Source organism: Ptychodera flava, chromosome 18 (genome assembly GCF_041260155.1).
Source record: "Ptychodera flava strain L36383 chromosome 18, AS_Pfla_20210202, whole genome shotgun sequence".
Taxonomy (NCBI): domain Eukaryota; kingdom Metazoa; phylum Hemichordata; class Enteropneusta; family Ptychoderidae; genus Ptychodera; species Ptychodera flava.
In genome coordinates this window covers 16,227,996-16,249,537 of record NC_091945.1, presented here as the reverse complement: position 1 = coordinate 16,249,537, position 21,542 = coordinate 16,227,996, and the positions used below count along the sequence as shown (strand labels likewise).

The 21,542-nt window shown below is 35.9% G+C and overlaps 1 protein-coding gene across 1 annotated transcript in view; it reads right to left on the bottom strand.

Moving 5' to 3' along the window:
- LOC139116986 (alpha-1,3-mannosyl-glycoprotein 2-beta-N-acetylglucosaminyltransferase-like) overlaps positions 1 to 21,542 on the bottom strand; it is a 67,968-nt gene that overhangs the window by 6,598 nt on the left and 39,828 nt on the right. The window contains exons 5-10 of the mRNA XM_070679771.1: positions 7,258 to 7,366; positions 6,115 to 6,253; positions 5,443 to 5,577; positions 1,994 to 2,084; positions 1,028 to 1,132; positions 327 to 417 (exon numbers count right to left, since the gene is read on the bottom strand). Coding sequence (XP_070535872.1) covers positions 327 to 417; positions 1,028 to 1,132; positions 1,994 to 2,084; positions 5,443 to 5,577; positions 6,115 to 6,253; positions 7,258 to 7,366 — 670 coding nt within the window. The remainder of the gene's footprint in view (positions 1 to 326; positions 418 to 1,027; positions 1,133 to 1,993; positions 2,085 to 5,442; positions 5,578 to 6,114; positions 6,254 to 7,257; positions 7,367 to 21,542) is intronic.

The window sequence follows — 21,542 nt, the reverse complement described above, 5'->3', positions numbered from 1 at the left end:
TCTACACCTTGTTTTGCATTCCGGACGAAATTCGCAGATAATTTTAATCTGAATTAATCATTAAAAGAATACTATGTCCACACAATTGAATGTTGTTGTTTATTGTCTCCCATTTGATCAAAGAATCACTCTCTGCCAGAAAAGTAAAATGGACTATGCTACAAGAAATGTCACCATTTTGATCCAAAACACAATATAAATAATAAATCACTATTTGAATAGATGAAAACAATGCAATTCCCTACATGAACAAAAATTGTCTATCACACAACAGACAAAAGCTAATGAAATTCAAATGTTAAACATCATTCTTTGGAATCACTCACCTTTTTAAGGTAGCTAAGGTCTTTTTTTGTAAATTCTACAAATTGTGAATTCAGTTTTATATATTTCAGGTGCTGCTCAAAAAACAAACCCCTGTAAGAAACAAGAAACAATTAAATTTTAACTGATAGTTTTTTATGAGTGATATTTCAAATTAAATTCGCAGATTACCTTCAGTAACTAGAGGTATGCATTATGTTAAAATGCGCACTTCATTTCCTGATGAATTTTCACCTTACAGCATACTCTGCTTTCAGGTACTAACTTTGACTGTGTCGGGAAATAGAATACGCTAAGAGATTTATTACTGTGGCTAGCAGTGAGCTTAGAATGTTTGAACACAGGCCAAGAGACAGATTCCATATTCTACTGAGAAAAGTGAAGATTTTGCGAGGCAAGTATAAGAATTCACATAATTCTTAAATACCTTTCTTTTAAACATTTATGTCAATTGCTTTTATACCAAGTCAAACACTCCTGAAAGCTACTCAATCACTATAAATTTGCAATTATCCATATATGGCAAAACGGGAGTGTCCGCCATGTTTACTCAAAGAATGTCCATTGCACCGCTGGTTGTGCACTTGTCTGTGCATCTCTACCCAAAAGAACATCAGTGATTGGCTATTAGCGATCAGGTGACAGTTATTCTGGCCCATCAGTCTGCTCTGCTTCATCATTTCGCATTTTTATTTTTACTTACTTGCTAACTCCAATCTTTCCAAAAGTGTCTGTCCTGGAGATTTCCGGTCGTATACAAGCTCTGTCATTCCTCTGTTCTGGAAGTCTCATCCAGTCGTCCCAAAACCTGGAAACCAGCAAACATGTCACTAGTGGAAAACCACATTTTTTTCTCTCTCTTTTTCATTTTACTAAAATGCTGATAACATACTTTAGAAACTTCCAAAAATTGCAACATTATGTACATTTCAGATTGGGAGACTTAAATCAATTTAAAACCTGTTTAAAGGGCAGTAAAGTGAAACTTTTGGTGATTTTTTTGCTACTTTTATTTTTCAATATCAATGACAGTTTCTTGTTCAACTCCTACAAGGATGTTGAAACACTTCATATTTAGTTTGTCAAAACAGCATTCACACATGTAATCTACACTGTTATTATTGACAAGTGAATTCTAATCTAGACAAGCTTTCACTTGTCATCAATAACAATGCAGTTTACACATGTAAAGACCTGGTTGACATACTTTGCCAAAGAAAATTAGAAACTGTTGTTCACATTTAACATAAATATATAAAGTGTAAATAATCATCTAAGCTACAGCTACTGACTCTTTAACATGGAGTAGTGACAAAAATTGTCACATTCCCAACAGAAGAAAAATAAGGAAAAATCAAACACTTTTGATAAAGCCAAATTTATCCTTTTAGAAATGACAAGGATACATGCTGATGTCCAATCTTTTCAAAACCAATTGCGGTACATGCTTAATGTTTTCCATGGCAAAGTTGGCCCTCATTGTAGAAGTATCAGGGATAAAACCATTAGCCAAAGGGATTCTAAATTGTGTTGCTGATACGTTAAATTTACAGAAACAGCATCTCTATATCTATCAGAGACCGAGTCTCACATGTGAAATGGTTTCAGCACTCAATAATAGTAACATAACAAACTTAAAGTTGAATATGATATGAAACTTGTCACTTACCCACCCGGCCACTTTGGTTCAAGTTCTTGCCAGAGTTGACTTGTCATCATCCATCCTAACCCTGGGAAAAAGTCTGTCCTGTATAGCAGTGCTGCGATAACAATGGAAAGAGCATTTGCTATTAAACTCCAAAATGTTTGTAAGGTTGGGCTTCTGACACTGGCACAATGCAGGATTTTCTCCTGAGTCGATTGTGTGAGAAGCCACTTATCATGATACAGATCATAAAATAAACACTTTCATCGCCAAAGTCAATTTTTGTCGCCTTTATAAAATATACCAAAGTCGATTTTTTTTCAGAGTTTTGACAAAATTTTGATAAAAAACTTTAGCCAATGAAATTTGATATCCTTTTGGTCCAAAATTATCCAAAAAATTACAGAAAAATTCATAAAAATTGGTAAAATGCAGTGTTTCAGCCAGCTTTTGCTAGCATGGGGACACAGTGACCCATAGTAGGTCTGAATGGGGGACAAATTAAATTTTTGGGGGACATGTAATGTATTTCAATAAAACAACACAGTACAGTGTCATTATGTGTCATTATGACCTGGTACTATATTTGGTGTTCAATTGGCAAGTCAGGTGAGTGCATTAACGGTAAGTATATATAGTAGGCCAATGGTGTTGTGCAAAATTGTGCCGACATGAAACTTGAAGTATCATTAAGTTTACTGCTACATGTACCATGTGGTATACACATAAACTGTAGGGCTCCCCCTAAGTCACCAAGATGATTAGCCAACTCATTAGCCAAATCAAAAATCTTGTAGCCAATTTGAACAAATTTTAGGCAGTTTATGATCTCAAGTGTGGCAACAACTTTCTTGGTATTCAGGAGTTCTTCATTTTTCAAATCAAAATGTTTTGTATTTTACATTAAAGAAATATTTGTTCAGTTTTTATTGCATTAATTATCTGTGTTTTTATGACATTAAAGTGATAGAAATATTTTTTCATTTCTGGTGGTATACTTATACCACCAGAAATAAAAAAATTAGGTGGCAATTCTAAAAATCAGGTAGCAATGTGAAGTGTATATTACCAAAGGTACAGAATATTTCTGTAGCATTCTGTCAGTGTTCACAGAATGACAACTTAAAACATTTAAGCTACAAGCTCCTAATGTGGCAAATTGGTGCAGTTTTTAAGTCATGATGAAAATTTTGTGAGCCACACAGATAAAAATTTTCCATGCAGAAGAGAGCATTGGGTAGCATAGTGGCAATGTAGATACAATTATTGTGGTGTTTAAGGCCCTGGTGTTGTGTCATAGTTGTGATCAAGCAGGCTCAATAGCATCTTAAGCACAAGTATTTTTCTTGAGACAAAAATGGTTTGGCCAAACCCAAATCCTGTAAAACAATACACAATATTGATATTGTTCATTTAATTTCCCAATGTTTTAGAGTAATCATTGTTTCAAAGATTATGATAACACTTTTAAGCCCAGAAATATTTTCATTTATATTTTGATATCATCAAGAAATGTCTAGTGATGTTCACTATTATATCATTAAACTGGTGGAATCTGCAGAAATATTAAAATCATTCAGAATCACATCATTTCTTGTATAAGTTATAGCAGTTTGAAATATGCCAAATGGACAATTTTAATAGCTCTACTTTTGAATTGTTGCTTCGATGTTAAGTTACCATGCAAAATTGCAGCTCTCAAATGTGAAGATTTGAAAATGAATATGCTTACTGCAAGTACTGTTGACAATTTCCCTTTGCCATGACTCTTAATAAAGTATAATTTAAAACTGATAGTCAAGCTAAATGCCATTTAAATTGGAAGGCACCAAGAAATTTCTTTTTAACATAAGATTGTACCTATTGGCCCTCCCTAGGTGGTTTCTTTTGAACCATAATTGTGTACTTAAGAGGTCTTCATTGATGACATCACGTGAAATGACCCAGATTTGACCTTTCAGAAAACCTCAGTTTTTCTCCTTTTCACTTGTACAATGACTCTGCTTGTGAAAGTTTCCTTAGAAATTATGGTTTTTACTATCAAACTGAGTAGCTGCAGGCCAAATTTTGATGCAAGCAATGTAGGTAAAACTTGAACTCAAGGACGACCGGTACGCGGCACTCACCTATGCAGAACCAAGCCTCAGTGTATTCATGGACGTTGTGCGTCCGTGATGTATTGCAGTATCGAAAAGCAACAATGTTTGTTTTACGTACCAGGGAATTTGTAACTTTGTAGAAAGGAGAGTAAACTGTTTCAATACATTGCAACTTTGTAGGAAGGAGGGTAAACTGTTTTATTATTTGGTACGTTCAGACTGACGACTTTGCGTCGGCCCAGGTCCCGACCAGGGCCGGGGCCGACGTAAAAAACCAATGCGGACACGCTGAGTCGGCCCTGGGCCGACTCAGTTTGGTCCCGGTTAGAAGGGGGGGTTCAGGGCCGACTCAGGGCCGGCGCAAAATTTGGTCTGACGCAAATCGCCAGTGTGGACACGTTACATCGGCCCTGGTCCCAGTTGACCAGGCCTCCGCTATGGATCGAAGTTGAACTAGTCACACTATTCGCACAAAACAAACGACGTTTGAAACTAAAGTTTACACCTATCGAAAGTTTTCAATCCAGTCTTCACATTTTAATATCATCCCATGTACGCTGAACTTCCCACCAACCTTTGTTCCGCAAACGAGACCATGTCATTCGATTCCACAGTGCACGTAATAGACTAGAGAGGCATGTCAAAAATGCCGCGCACTGGTTATTTCTCCACCGCGGTCTTATATATACCATATGCTCATCCAATAAATGGTGAAGATCTCTCCGATGATTAAAAGGGTGAGTGGTAGTCATATTTGCCCTTCTTGTGCGTAAAAACACAGGAAAATCATGAACAGTAGAAACAGCGTGCCATATTCAAAAGCGCCATTTTGAACTTTGACAGGTCAGAGGTCACAAAGGAAGGTAAAGTTACGTCGGCCCTAATTCTGGTACCAGTAAGTGTGGACACGGACCAAATTTAATCCCAAAAGGACAATTATTTTGCGTCGGGCCAAATTTCAGTTGGGTTGCCAATGTGAACAAGATAATTAGTTGTAGTTTTCTGTCCAGGAGGCACTGTCTAAAAATTCAATACCACTAAAATGTGGCCTACTCAGATTGCGTCATGGTGACCCACAACGGTTATTTTATCGGGACAAAACAAAAAAAATTGCGTCAAATGTCGCAATGCCGCACGCTGGCTGAAACACTGAAAATGTTGCACAAAAATTTTGGTGGGAAAATTACAGCACTCAAAAGGTTAAGCAAAACGGTGAACATTGTGAATATTATAACAGTTTATCAAAATGCACTACACTAGTGTTGCTTGTCCTCTGTGAATCACCAAAAGCATTGATGGAAACAGCGCCCTCTTTTGACAAGCTCTGCGTGTCTTTTTTGACGCAACAGGATTGCTGATTTGAAGAGAACTTACCATTGTCTCTTGATATGAGTTTCTCTTTACCATTGTCATTCCATGCTGAGACACACCAAAGTGTCGGGTCATCTCGTAATATTGGGTAACTTGCAAGAAAGTATTCATAGAAATCCGGTGCTACATCTAAATCATCTGAAATTTTACGATACATGTAGATTCTTTTTAATGTCTGCCTGATGTTTATATAAAATAAAGGAGTTGAACGCTGATTTAATTTTGCAGGAAAATCCAATCAAAGTTTAAAGTCTCCCTCAAAAATCTTAATTTGCAGTAAGATTGTCCTTTCGTAAATGGTACGCGTACTGCAAGTCTGCTGCATTGTAATTTTAACACAATTCTCAAAGGACAGCACAATGTTCCCACAAGAAGAACAGAGCATGAGGCAGGAAACTGTTTGGAATAGGAATGGCCAAGGGAGCCTTTCAACCTCTGCGCTTCATAAATTTGCCATTACAGCACACAATATGGTGAAATTTCAAATAGCATGAAAGCAGTTGAGAAAACAAAAATGTAAATTGATATCGTTATCATTGAACAAATACTGCCCCTGAATTTTTCAACACTGAATTTTGGGGAAAACATTAACTTGCTTGTACTAAAAAACATAAATTTAACTGCAAGGATTTTTAGTTTAGATTTTTTTATCAATATTTTCTATGATTCACCTACCTTCTACAATGATAACACTGTCATATTTAAAATGATTAAATATCTGTCCCAATGCCCACTTGTAATGCCTGGATATTCTGTAGTAACCCTGATACTTGACTTCCTTGGGTGGCAAGTAGATATTGCTCTGATCTGGTTGCTAAGAAAAAAAAAAGAAAAGAAACTTTGAGCATTGTCTTTGAGGCAGACACGTTAGAGGTTGAACTTTTGATCTGTTTGTATTTCCTAGGGGACGTGTACATGCAACAATCACCAGTATAAGATATAACTTTTCATTTTAAATTCTCGGCTGTTTGCCTTGGATGCTGGAACTGAAGACTGAGGTACATGTTTGCATAGACCCTGGTTTTCTCTGCAGTCAATGGTTTTTGGCTGTATACCGTACATATTCATACATGCATGAAAAGACAAATGCTGGGCACAACATTGAAAATATTTTATCCAAGATAATTAGTATAGTCTAATTTGAAAGCTGGGGATCAACCAAAAAGATAAATTTTATTTCGTTAACACGGTCTTAAATTTTGTCTCAATCATATTGCTTGGCTTGTACATCACAACATGTAGGTGTACAGATAGAGAGGTGAAACCCCTGCGGACTCATTACTGATCTCTGACATTTAAGAAATCAATGAAGATAAAAGCCTCATTTCATTTTGATTTGGTTTGATCATCTGCCACAAAGAAGACCTCTGTGCCACCACAATGATACCAGCGAGTCATACAAACGAGAATTTCTCAACTTCCTTCAGTGATTATCATTCCCAGATAGTGGTGAATTGTCATTTCATGTCATGAGTGCTGCTCACCGTTGGGAGAAAAATTATCTTGACTAATGAGAATTGCCTTCATTCTGTATGCATGAGATGACCGACCTGGGTATGAACACACAACTTGACGAAAAAGGTGATAAAAGATAATTTGGTTGTTCATTCAAGCAGAATATCAAAGGGAGGTCTGTTTGTTTGATAGATAGCGTGTACATTGCTTAACAGTCGTAAATTAAACCATCAGTTCATAATGTAATATCCAATCTCCATGTTGTTCATAGTAGGGTCCGGTGACCTGGAAGTGCCATGAGTAAGAGGATATGTGAACCTGATTTTTGTTGATTCAAGTTCAGGACCATTTGACAACGCTTACCTTTATGTGTGTAAGTTTATCTCCATAGTTACTTATTACTTTGGCTGTTTCTTGATGGTTGCAATCTTGACTCACTATGATTGGAAACTTTTCTTTGGAAGGTCTGTATCTGTCTCACAAAAAAAAAAGGAAAAGTAAATGAGAAATGCACTTCATAGTGATTTTTTCATTGTTAACAAGTTAATTTTAAAGTTCAACACCTTGCTCAATTATGACGAACACACTTGTAACAAGATGACCTAGACTACTGATTAACCCTTTGAGTGCTGTAATTTTTCCCTCCAAATTTAAGTGCAACATTTTATCAATTTTAGTGAATTTTTCTGTGATTTTTTATACTTTTGGACCAAATGGAAATCACATTTCATTAGCTACAGTTTCTTACCAAAATTTTGGCAAAAATGTGATAAAACTTGACTGCAGTATACTTTATAAAGCCAGAAAAAAATTGACTTTGGCGCTCAAAGGGTTAATGGTGTATCTGATCACCACTTTGAAATGAAGTCAGTCAGTATGTCTGTATCTCAGAATGGGTCACATTCTACTTGATTTCCTAAATAGTTGCATTCATCATGTGTATGACTATTGTTGGAGTATGCAAATCAACTCATATTGAGTTATTGATAGAGTTTATTCATTGGCCTAAATCATACACTGTATTGTATAGCGTAGTTATACAGAAACATTTAAGATAAAAAAAAAATCGAAAAAAATCATGGCAATTTGAAAGTCATGTTCAATGAGATTCACAGTATTGTCATTGTGAAATGTTTGACATGAATTCAGTCAGGCATGTCCAAGTTATAACAAAGTATGTGCAAAGAAATCTACACAAAATGCTTGTCATAGTCTGGTCAGCCATATTGGAATGTACCACACAACTGCACACACAAGTAACATGTCTCAGCATGTTTGACTGATGACTTCAACAGAATCATCAAACTAGAAGCTGAATTGCATTGTACCAATAATAAACCTTCCATGCCTATTAATACTAGTCAAAGGCATTTTTCAGGGGTTGCGTACTACGATGAAAATTGAAAGCACAGAACGTAGTCTGTTGTTCGGATAAGAAATAGGCAGCTGCATGTCAAAGAACTGCTTATTTTTGATACAGCATGCCTACCTAGCAGTCAACACACTGACTTTATCCATGAAGTAGGATAAATGGCACTTACTTCACTAACAATGCGATTATCCAGTTTAAAACAAATAACACCAATATATATTCATTGACTGAGCACTACATGTTGCTGACCAAATGAAAGCCCCGTTGCAGAAAGAATACGCAGTAACTACCAATCATCAAAACAGCTTTTCATTTGGAATAAAATAAAAATATGAATAAAATACTATCATATTAAGATGGACGCAATAAGTCAGAGTCGACACTTGATCTGTAATATCAAACACATATCTTCACAAAACACACTGTTTCATTCAGTAACTGTCAACAACTTCAGTGTCTGTTATTTTACCAAAGCAATTACGGAAATTAAACTATCAAAAGATTCAGTTCCTGTATGTACATGAATTAAATTAATTTCTATCCAGCATGACACATGGTGTTGATTTATGATAGCATGTGATCAACCCCATCAAATTTGAAAACACATGAATTTTTCATAAACCGCAATCTAACTAGGCTAAAGACTGCATTTTTGGCAATGCAGTTTCATTGGCTATGTCACACATGACTTCACTGGCACATTTTGCACATTTCACACACTAGTAGTTCCATAGTATGTAGATGAACACAAAATGAACAGGTGCTTGTTAAATCCCCGTTTGTTTCATCTTTTTGCATTTTGCCTTTCAAAAAAACCCTTTCATAAAGTTTTTTATTCCTGTTTTTAAACTGTATTGTGTTTGATATGTCACTATTTCAATCCTTGGCAACGGATTCAGTTGATTGTTCACAGTTAATGTGTACTTGCTAGAGGCAGCCATATATGACTTACAAGTCAAGTTGTCAAAACCTAGGTACATTTGTGGCCAATGTTTGAAAAACCTTGTATTTTCATACTTTGATCAGCATTTTTATATTAGTTGCATGCTTTTGATTTCAAACCATCTTCTCGAAAAAAATTGCAAAAAGTTACTTGGGCTTTAATGTGTTACGAAAAACCGCAAATTAAAGCTAATGTTATTGATGCATATAGAAGGAGGCAAAAATCCCAAAAGAGCCGTAATGTTTTTCAGTGTTATCAATATTTTCTGCAAAGACAGGCATATAAGACAGCTTCCTACGGTAATTCAGGTAATAATCGGGAAATTGTTCTCCCAGTCAATTTTTGTCTGTAGCAAAGAGTAAAGCCATTTCATATGTTTATCATTCATATTTTTTTACAGAAAGGTATTATTTTCATAAATTGTTTCATGTATTTAAAACTATATGAATAAATATTCTCATAATATTTAAGAATGTAAAAAACTGTCTGACTGGAAGATAGAAATCGTCCCTTCACAACCGCGCTTTTGTGTCCCAAATAATGTTGTTGTTTTCACAACACCATTGGATCTCTATTGAAATGTACACAGATCATGATTTCCATGGAGGGCTGGAGACATGGAATGGCATTGAAATCAAAATATTTCCAAATCTTGTACCTTTATATCACTAAAACTAGAAATATTTTGTAATAGCCACCTTTGTGAAGGTAATTTGGCATTTATTAACTGTGCGACCTTCCATTAAATGGACAATAACATTGCTGTATAAGTGAATAATTGTGACGGAAATCGACTGGTGACATCTGGTCTCACAGATGACGATCACTCTCTAGGACAAAGCCACTTCTTCCATGTACTCCTTTTGGCTGTCAGATAAATAATTCAGACTTTTTTTAACAGCTATCTCATTGGTTTTATTTAATTTCTGGGTCTGGTAATAGGTATTGCTACAGGGCTGGCAATTTTGCAGGATTTGAAAAAAAAATGATAACACTAATAGAACTTTGGGAGATATAACTAGCTAAACTCTGAAGCCATTTCCTTGGTTACAGGGTCACTCACCATATTGAAAGCAATGGGTAGATACAACAGTCTGGAGGTCAAAGGGTAATTTCATGGTACTTCCCTGCGGCAAATACAGTATTTCTTTTCCTGAACAAGTATGATCATTATAATACAATTTAAATTCATGAAAGCGATAAACAAATCATGGCTTGGCAATAAAGTCCTAACTGCTTGTTAATACCACTCCTCTGACCTGGCAAGACAACTCCTCTCAAACGCTTTATAATTTAGCACATAATACATCTTTTTGATAAATTTATGACCTACTTTTCCTTTTGAGACACAATGAAATATGATCATTATCATGTGAACTTGTATTATCTTTGACTCTATCAAAAGGTTTGGCCTTTTGTACATTGATATTGCCACTTCAGATCTACACACTAAACCTGGCAACAAGCAGCAAAACACAGCACAGACAAGAGAGGCATATAACAGACTGTAACATCACACAGCCTGAAAAATGAGTCTGCAGACTGTGTAATACCTGTGAACTATGCAGACTAAACTATCTATGGTTCTCTTAATTCGGCATATTTTACCGTTTGTAAATATAATGATTGAATTAGCAAATGTCAGTTTTCTGACTAACTGCATCATTATCAAGAAATATCACAAAATATGAGTGAAATTTGTATCTACCCATACAATTAATTTCATCAGCAACAGTGTTACAGTAGGAAATATTGCACAACCTTATATAGTCTTACTGTGTCCCTTTTTTTCATCGAGCAAATTCTAAAATCTACAGGAGCATTGGAATTACCGACATAGTTTTCTGATTTTACTGCTCCGTAATGGACGATTCTGAGTTTATCCAATGTGGACACTTGTCCAGTGATTCGCTTGTAGATTGCCAAGGTTTCTTGAAGCCAAACTGTTTCCTTGTATTACACAAATTATGATTCAACAACCGACCTGTGTAGCCTGTTGCATTAAAAATTTAAACATCCAAAACAACATCAAAACACTGCTGCACATTGTAATGTTTGTACGTACACTGTCGTTTTTTATATCCCGTCAATTAGCCTTGCATATCATTAGTAATTCACAATTTTCTCTCAAATGATAGAAGTATTTTTAGAATTTTCCGGCTTCATGTAATGCATGTCTGAGTCACAATAATGCTCTGAAAGCCCTTTGAAGAGTTTTAAATACAAACACTTCACATGAATACTTTATTTACTTTTGGGTTCATATCTCTAAATATTCTTTGCATCTGTGCCTATGTATACTGCACCATATGGAAAAACATACACCGGCAGTAGATGCATGTCATGGGTGGACATTGTGTCACGAAATATCTAGTCTGCACAGGAGCAAATTTTACTTATAACAACCTTCACGCTGGCAATAAACTATCTTTACTACATAAAACAAAGACAAAACGATGGAAAAATGGAATAGAAAAAGAGCAGATATTATTGAGAAGCATATGAAATGACAAACTATGCGAAATACGGCAAAAGGTTGTAACGCAGATGTTTGATGTAGTTAAGTCTGCCGTTAAGCTATTTGAATGTAAGAGTTCAGTCATTTGCAAGCAAATGGAATTATTTTTCATCCTATGGAGATAAAGTTTGATCACGACAGGCACATAACTAAAGGTTATATCCTGTAAAAGCGTTAATGATGGCAAAGGTTAGATAATTTGATAGATAGTCTCGGTCATGAGTCAAAAGCTCTACACACATGAAATATGTGTGGTCTATTACTCTGTAGTGTTCGTCACTCTTGATAATAATTTAAATTGTTTAGCTGTGTGGAGGTGAAATCTGTAGCAGGGTGACCACACTGCACCTGTTACAGTATGTAATAGGTCGTGATGATACCACGGTGATTAAGGATGCCAAGATCTCTTTGCATTATGACTTTTGAGATGTACACAGGGTGCACACAAAATAGTCACTTAAAATTCACAGACTTCGAGGACTCTTTCAGTTATTTTCAAGGACTGTTTGAGGTCAAAGATACCACTTTTAGGGTATCATTTTTACACTATATCATTTTTATATATCATTTAACATTTCAGTTTGCGATATCATGACTGGTCATCTCCCAATTTTTGATAACTGTGGATGGATTATCGATCTTCCAGGACTTTCCAGGACTCAATTTCATTTTTCCAGGACTTTTTCAGGACATTCAAGAAGGCTTTAACAGTCAAGGACTTCCAAGGACTCAAGAGGAGTGTACAGAACCTGTGTACAAGTAGCTGCCAAAGAGACAGATTCTAAATAATTATGTAATGGCTTTTGGCCTTTAGGACAGGAAATAATATTACCCATGATGTAATCGTAGCATACGACCCTTGACCCAGATCGATACACTTTGTCGTATGGAGACCAAGAGAAATTCACAAATATCTTATGTGACATTTTCTCCAGCAAAAGATTTGTCTGTAAAGTCAATTATTTAGAGAAAGTAAATTTACACTCAGTCTGTCGTTAAATGTCAGTGTTCCATTTTCGGTAATTTGACAATCAAAGACTATGAAATCAAATATGAAAGTACCATAATTGAATTTACAGTGAAGAAAGATACCATACTTGAGTGATGCAAATTTGACTTATAAAAACACACTTTTCAAACGCCACGAAGGAGAAATGGAAAATAATAAATGAATCAGCTTGCATGAAGGGTGTAAAAGCCACACTCTTTATGCAATGTTACTTTAAATTTACTTTCATCAAAACCTTTACCAATCAGTGATGAGTATATAGCTTAGAAAGATGATGGAGAACTGAAGATTGCTGATAGACCGTGAAACCACTGTGTATTTCAGTCTTCTTAGTAGACACTGAAACTGCTGCTAACCCTCTTCATCAAATTCTAAAATAGTTGATGCATGAAGAGAAGATGCAAAAGTAAAATGATAGAAAATCAAAGTAAGAGAATATTAATGTTGATACTAGAAACATGTTGCTATAGCTACATGGTATATGCTAACCCTGAAAGTGCATGGATGTTCTTAGTGTAATGCTACTGGCACATCTCCATGTGTTGCTGTGAGTCAAGAGGATTATAGGTAAGTCAGTCTGGATGACTGCAGGGTAATTGAGGAACTAAAGCCCCTGTGTATTGAGTGCGTTTCAAACTTTTCAATTGATGTGGAACTGAATCACGCAACATCTAAATATTTTTGACATCTTTATCAAACTAATCAAATGAGGTTCTCTACATTCAATTCACTGAACTTACACCTCTGTCTATGTGATAACACTTCATAGATAACTGATCTCAAGCTGTCAGCAGTATTCTCAAATCATTACAAGTATTCACCAGACAAACTATTCAAGAACTGCATTCCCTAAAGAAGATTCTTCTGTACAATTCTTCATGTAAAATTTTGTCATCAAAAAGTGCAATTTTTTTTCAAAAACTGACATAATTGCTCCATTTTAAAACCAAGACATTCATTTTGAACTGAATTTCCTTTTTGTTTTAAAAGCATGTTGAGCTGAAAAATTGGTCAAAACTTCTAACTTGAGGCAACAAAAGGACATAAAGAGCCATTGGCTGAGGAAAGTAGACTAATGCTAGCATATCAGGACACTGGACAACATCCTCCTCACCGTGCAAATCAGTACTTGTCTAGGGGTGCCTGATGGTGAATAAACACAAGCATATGCCCTAACATGATGTTGAATTGCACTATGGCTTGTAAGGACCTGGTGTTCTGTCTTTTCCTAGAGCTGAAATGATGACTCATTTCACATGAAATGGAACTAAGTTTCAGTCTGTAAACAGTAAATTCACAATCTCCTCCATTGCAGTAAATCAATAATTCTGGATCCTATGAGAAATCCGTTTATGGTGCTTCTGTTTTCTCTTTCCTTACTTTAGAGTTTTACTGAAGCATTGCTTGACTCACTTTGGAAATTCACTCCGATGAATTATTGAGAGCAAGTTTGTTACTCCTATGAACAAACGTACCGTACTGAAACCTTGTAAACCTGTCACTGCGTGCATTATTGTGCAGTTGAATGTCCATCACATAACAAATAAGAATCGGAAGACATGAATTTTGTAGTGCGATTTCTAGACTAAACACTGGCAAAACTGGCATTTCACAAATGCTGAGTGAAATTTGTGACAGCTGTGACCCTTGGTTAAGTATGTAACTTCTGACCCTGCCATGATTTATGACCTATGACCTTGCATCATCCATGCTGCCATTGAATACACATCTTTGAAGTTCAATACATGATGATAGCTATCCTTGCTTGATTGGTGACTTGCTAAACCAATAAGTAACCAGTCCCTGTCATCACTGTGCTACTGCATGGCAGGATAGTGTTGAAGTGAAGGAGGAGGAAAAGAATGTAGGTCAACTCACATGATCATGACACTTTCATATTTGTCAATTTTCTGCAGTGATGAATTACCTGTTACACATGATAGTTACCTGTGTCAACTACATGCATGATAAATCAACTATATGACTCAAACCAATCAGTAGCACAGACCACCCTGAGACTGCTCCACCGTGAAAACAATTATAAAATGTTTTCATAGCAAAATGAGTATAGTCTGATTGATAGTAACATCAGGGATATCATCTTGAAAGTTTCACTGAACCTTTGGCGAACTTTCCTGAGGGGAACAGCACCTGAGGTGAAGATGGATGCAATATATCAGAACTTCACAGACTATCTACATGTCACTAAAGGAGCATATTTTATCCAAAAGAGATCTCCAAAATTCATTGAAATGAGTCGTACTGAGCAAGCGGAGCCCCCTAAGAGGTCAAAGTCAACATCAATCAACATTCAGGGTGCTACAAGTGCATAATGAATATTCAGAGTCTACCAAACCATTGTATTTGATGGATTGGATAAGCTTACATGCATTGCACTTGATTATTCAAAGCAACGACACACACCAGAGGTGACAGTATAACAAGTGACTTCAAACTGAAAAAAATAAGAAAAAGATCACACATTACTTCCTTGTATTCATCAATCTCATTCTGAACCATGGACACTTTGCTGATCAATATATGCCGTTCATGAAGCGTAGATTTTGTGCAGTTTTAACACTGCTCCTACCACACTTTGCTTGTAATATTCTTCTTTCACCATGATGCGGATGGATACACACCCAATGAACAGTAGGAGACAGGTAGTGATAGAGAGATGGGGGTACACAGATTGGAAATGATTACAAACAGACGTACGGTACAAAGGAGGGCAGCATAGTGAAATTTTACATGGACAGATGGAAACTGTTTATAATAAAGACTTTTATAGATGAAAAACCCAAAAATGATCTCCAACCGTATTGCTTGGGCAAAAAACTCAATATTGTTTACTTTTTATCTGCAGTACATTACAAATAATTTTTGCTTATCATGAGTGAAATATCATTGATGTGCAAAGTTATATTTCTTTTCATAATATTTTAATACATTGTTTCTGCAAAAATATGGTTATTGACTTTTTCCAATGTCAGCATACTACAATATGGATTTTTTGATGTTTCAGTTTTAACATTTTCCAAGATTGTATTTTCAACAATAAGATAACTCCTGGTATGTGATACAACTAAATAATGTCTACATTGATCAGTGTTATGTACAAAAGAAATTTCATTGCTGTGGGGGGATTTTTTTCATTTCTGTAGCTTACTTTTTTCAAAGGGTTGTAAGTGTTCAGTTGTGAATTCTGACAGTCTGGGATGAGAAACAAGCGACTGACGGTGGAGAGTAGTTTCCCTCTCTTTGCTGGTATCTATGGCAACTGCAGAAAGAGAGAGACACTACGGTACACTCCAGTAAAGATCACGTGTGGTTGAATTGCAAAAAGTATTTGCCTGATTGTTGTTCAGCATTCAATCAAACATCCTGTTCCTAAATGCCAAGCCATAAATTCAAAAGAAACTGTACCATCATTTCCTAAATAACAATGGCAATACAACAAAACTACCAACCATCCGGGAAAATACTGAACACTGAAATTATATTATGCCACCACATAACACACCATTAATGTTCATTACATAGTATGAGATTAAGATTTGAGAATAATTTGAACTTCCAAAAGGAATTTCTTTAGAATTTCTGTTCTTTTACAATTCAGCTACACCTGTTAAACAAATAACAATTTTTGAGGGGATCTGACATTGTCAACAAGGCTTACTTCCACAGCCTCTTTTAGAACTTTATTTAATATCAAATGTGTTCCCTTATACAACAGCTTTGATTGCTGGTTTTGCACTATAAATTGAAAATTAAAATCACACAGAAATATCAATATTATACATTGTTAAACTTGTTTTCATTCATAGGCTTTTGAAAAATCCATACTTCAAAGTGTCATCACAGCTATGCGCAGTTATCAGATCTAGTGCAGTCTGCCATTCCCACCAACTACGGTACATTGACTCAATATGACATTTACTTGTGGTTTTCCCTGTGCATATTTGTGATACACCAACATCAAGCTACTTGGAGATTGAACGATGCAACAAGATAAACACAATCCAGGTAGATGCAACGCACTAGCTGAAATGGCTTTGTAAAATTCTGGAACGACGGACTCAGTAACCTCAGAAAGTGTATATTGATGGGTTGAAAGCCCTCAATAAACTTTCAACAGAAAATAGATAGCTCTTTTGAATGTCTGTACAATGAAATGACGCCCAATGACATCAAACATTTTCTAGCTAAAATACTATGAATGTGATAGGTAGTTCAAGATTTTACCTTCGCTTTAATAACCTGTTCACCCCAATTCCCTGTAAACAGGTCCACAATCACCATTGATAACAATAGGTTTGGACCAAACCATGGTGGTGAAAGGGTTAATGTACAAGATGTATTGAAACACTGACAAAATTGTTCAACTCTGGATTTTTCTATCATAAGCGATGGCGGTTCATACTGTACACAGGTATACACTGGCTATGCTTACCAACTACATACCTTGTACATCAATATCCTGTCCCACATAAAAGGAGTTATTAGTTTATACTCAGAACAAAAATTACTTCACAAAATTATCTTAATTCCAGATGCTGAAGCTGCTGATACTGTAATGATATTCATTGACATGAAAATTCTCAATGCAATAATGATTTCCACAAATTATTTTACTGATTATGGTTTCCACAGGGAAATAGATAGAAAACAGTGAACAAAAAACACAGCTGAGCGAAAGTAATGTCTCAGTCAGTACCTTGTAAATGCACAATCTATCTACAATGTTTGCTTTTTTTAAATGCACAGAATTTTGTATTTATTTATTTATTTATTTATTTATTTTATTTATCTATTTCTTTCTTTACATATTTCACAGTTATTCATGCCTTGGGCTAGACAAAGAGAAATATTTTCTTTTTGATATTCATGACGAAACAAAAAAAGCAGCTGGCAATTTTTTTTCAAAACTGAATTTCCGGATAACTTTCTGACACTGAATATCTTGACATTGCAAAAGTATACCCCGGGCTAGGATGGGCTTGATGTTGTTTCAAAGAAACATTAGCAATATCATAAAACCATGACAACCTGGTCAGTGAATAAGAAATACTACAATGCAGGAACATTCACCACAGATTTTGAGGAATTTTTTGAATTCAAAATCGGTGGCAAAATGGGAAGTGGCACATCTGAGAAATAATCCTTCAATTTTATCAAGCCTTGAAGGGAATAAAACATCATATTGTGTAAGCTTCAACACTTCCAAGTGAGTGTTGCTATTTGCATTGAACTTACGGTGTTCCTTGCTCACACACAAATTTCAATAAATTGTTCAAAAATCGACAATGATGCCTTTGCAGATTTGTCAAAAATGCACTTTATCATAGAAAATCTCTCATTTAGATTTAATTTATGGGAGAAACAAATGTCATTTCACCTACAACAAACATGTACGAAGGCTTACTTCTGGTATGAGATAATTCTCCAGGTAAGAAGGGTCAAATGGCTCATATTGAGTTATATTTCACACACACCCGGAATTTTGACATCTAACATTATATTCCCTTTATCAGTTGATTTTCCTTTCAATTTGCTACCCCTACCATATGGATACAATGACAATATATTTAAAAGCTCTGAAAACCGAAACAGAAATTCTTGTAAAGATCTAAATATTTTGCAGAATGAAAGAAACACTCATGACGACCCTTGACCTCATAATTACAACTGATCATGATACGAATATGGTTCAACAGAAAATGATCAGACAGCCTTCAGGTTCTTCTTTGTAAAATCTCTTACTATGGTTGGTTTCCTTTGTGATAGCATATGTATCCTTGAATCTCGAAAATGGATTTAAAAATGCATGTATACAGATATCCATACGAAGAAAATGTGAACACTTTGAATCGATTGAATTAAATGAACTTCCTGGATGTAATCTACCTTATAGACACCATCAGAAATCAATTACTCAAGACTGTTGTTCATGGCCTTGGGGATTCCTGAACTCTCCTTTTATTCATTATCCAAATCAAAAAGAGTTGGCTGGTAATGGAAAATGGGGGAAAAAATGAACATATTTCCATCTTATTGAAAATCATCTGCCTGTAAGGGCAATTCCATTTCCTCAATGATACAGTATACAGATCTGGACTGTACTAAAGTTTTGTGATGATAGGGGGTGTGGAGGAGTATGCCCACGCATATCAAATATAACTATAGGGGTGGAGAAGAGGTGCACACCAAAGCCAAGCTATAGTTCACTGATATCCACTGCAGCCCAAGTTGTGCATGTCTACAGTCCGAGTCATTTCAAAAATTGGTGATGCTATACCGTAATATTTTTTTCCCTATCATTAGCCAATCAGCAGCCAGCATGCCATCAGGAAAAATTTGACACCAACAGTTCCAGAGTGTATTTCCTGGCACCTAACTTCCACAAGCATCCATGGTTACGTAAACCATAGTGTGTTGAACTCTATCTTGCTATAAACTCCTCTACTGCACCATTCACATAACTTTTTTGTGCATTATTATATACAATAGCCCAAACATGGGACTATGTGCCTGAGGGTAGGTGACCATTTGCCCGACGTAAGGAGGGCAAATGGTCTCCTGCCCCAAGGGTACATAGTCCCTTGTTTGGGCTATAATGTTTTATTACATGCCTCTCTTACACACATTTTTCACTCAAAATATTTAGGTTTATTGGTAAATGATAATCAAATGCTTTTATTTCCATCTAAGAAGAAAAACCATTAAAAATGGAACGATTTTTACAATGGAATGGCGCATTGATATATTTAAAATACTGTTATGCGGTTTATCAATTTTTTTTCTGCAAAATTTTCCAAAAATCGATTACTTATGCGAAACATGAAATTTCAACATTTTTACATCAAAAAGTTTTCAAGTTGAAAATAGTTCCAGTTCACTTTCAGTCCAGTGATGACTATGCGGCCCGCGACGTCATCAACGAGTTACCATTGAATCCTATGGAGCGCGCGATGTTCGATATACGAGGCATGTAATAAAGAAGATCCGTGTCAAAGATATTGTCAGTTGTAAAAGAGCGGTTTTGCCAAAACGCTTGGCGTTGCACATTTAATAATCTTGAACAGTTGTGTGGCCACTCTGTCAACACACATTTTCAAAATTGCATACCATTTTTGTCTGGCTCAGACAACAAAACCCCATATTGCTTTGATGCCCGGACTGAAGTCCCTGCGAAATATATATCTTTGAAATATGTACCATGTACCTACACAGATCATTCAGATAACCCTATTTGTATTGGAGATGGCACCTATCAAAAATTCTGCGCAAGAGAGATGAAGGAATCAGGAAAGGGGTGATCAAAATGAATCACCAATATCTTGTTGCTGCTTTGCTTGATGGTCTTATTGTTTGTCGTTCTTAGAGAACGTAGGAACATGTTAATCATGAAAGAAGTGTGGAGTTTTGGATTTTACGGCCTACACGAGGGCGGAAAGTAGCTGATAGAGATTCATACAATGCTGGCAAACCTGCAGTGACTGCAATCTTATCAATGACATAATCAGATTGGTGATTGGCTAATGGTGGAAATAACATTATGGTACAGCATCACCAATTTTGGAATTGACCTGGCATATGTCAAGGCTATACTCTAAACACTGTCTGAAGTAAGTCAGGCCGTATTCACTCCTTCCACAGTGACAGCTACTATACTGACTTCTACACGTAGCCAAATTCCTTTTCTTTTCTATATGGGAAGCATTGTAAAGGCTGGACGCCAATCCTCACACTGGGATATTAAAACTGTTATACACGCTTGATTTTTTTTACTCACTCAATACACTAGCACTGTCACAATGCAACAGAGAAAGTCCATAAACATCAACGTTCAGAGCAAAATCAGTCAAACATATGGCATTTTAATATCAATTAAAAAGTGAAATTTTTGTGACGACGTAAAGTATTCAACTTTGAATGCTTTTATAGTTGGTAACATATGGTACTTCTACATCTGATTCTTTCCAATGGCTACTTAGCTGTGTAGTAACACCCTAGTGCCTTTGGGAAAATTGAATAACACCCTAGGGCCCTGGGGAAAATTGTAGAACACCCTAGGGCCCTGGGGGAAATTGAAGAACACCCTAGGGCCCTGGGGAAAGTTATAGTAACACTCTATGGCCCTGGGGAAAGTTGTAGTGACACCCTGGGGCATGTCAATATCATGCAAATTAGATGAAAAGACTAAGTACTATTTATGATATGAGACAAAAATATCAACCAGCAAACTGCCTAATGGATTTGTCTAAGGTTAAGAATGCATTGGTGGCCTTACATTCTGTCTATGTATGGCGGCCAATTATCCACAATGTGAACGTACATGCAATGTATATTACCAGTACAAATTACATGAAATAAAATAGCTGATAATTTTATCAGTTCTTGCAAACGGATAGGCATTTTGTGTGTTAATTACATCAGATCTGCAGCTTAAGCCAAAAAGAGAAAAGCTTTTGTTTCACATCCTGGTGCATATCCATCACAACTGCCCGCATCAACTTCTTTCATGTTCACTTGGAAAATTTGCATGGAAAAAATGACTGTTTGTTACACACGGCATAAAATGTCTCATTTACAATCTGTAGGATTTCATGCACACAATGTACAGTTCCGATCAGTAAAGTTATCACCATCATCATGTAAGATGTTAGCATTTGCATATGTAACATTTCTGATTTGGATTTGACTCACGTCAGTAGTTGGATCTTCTGAGCTTAAAAAAACGAAATTAACTGGTTCTTCCCTTGAGAATGATACATTGATAACACTCTATTGGCCAAGTTGAACA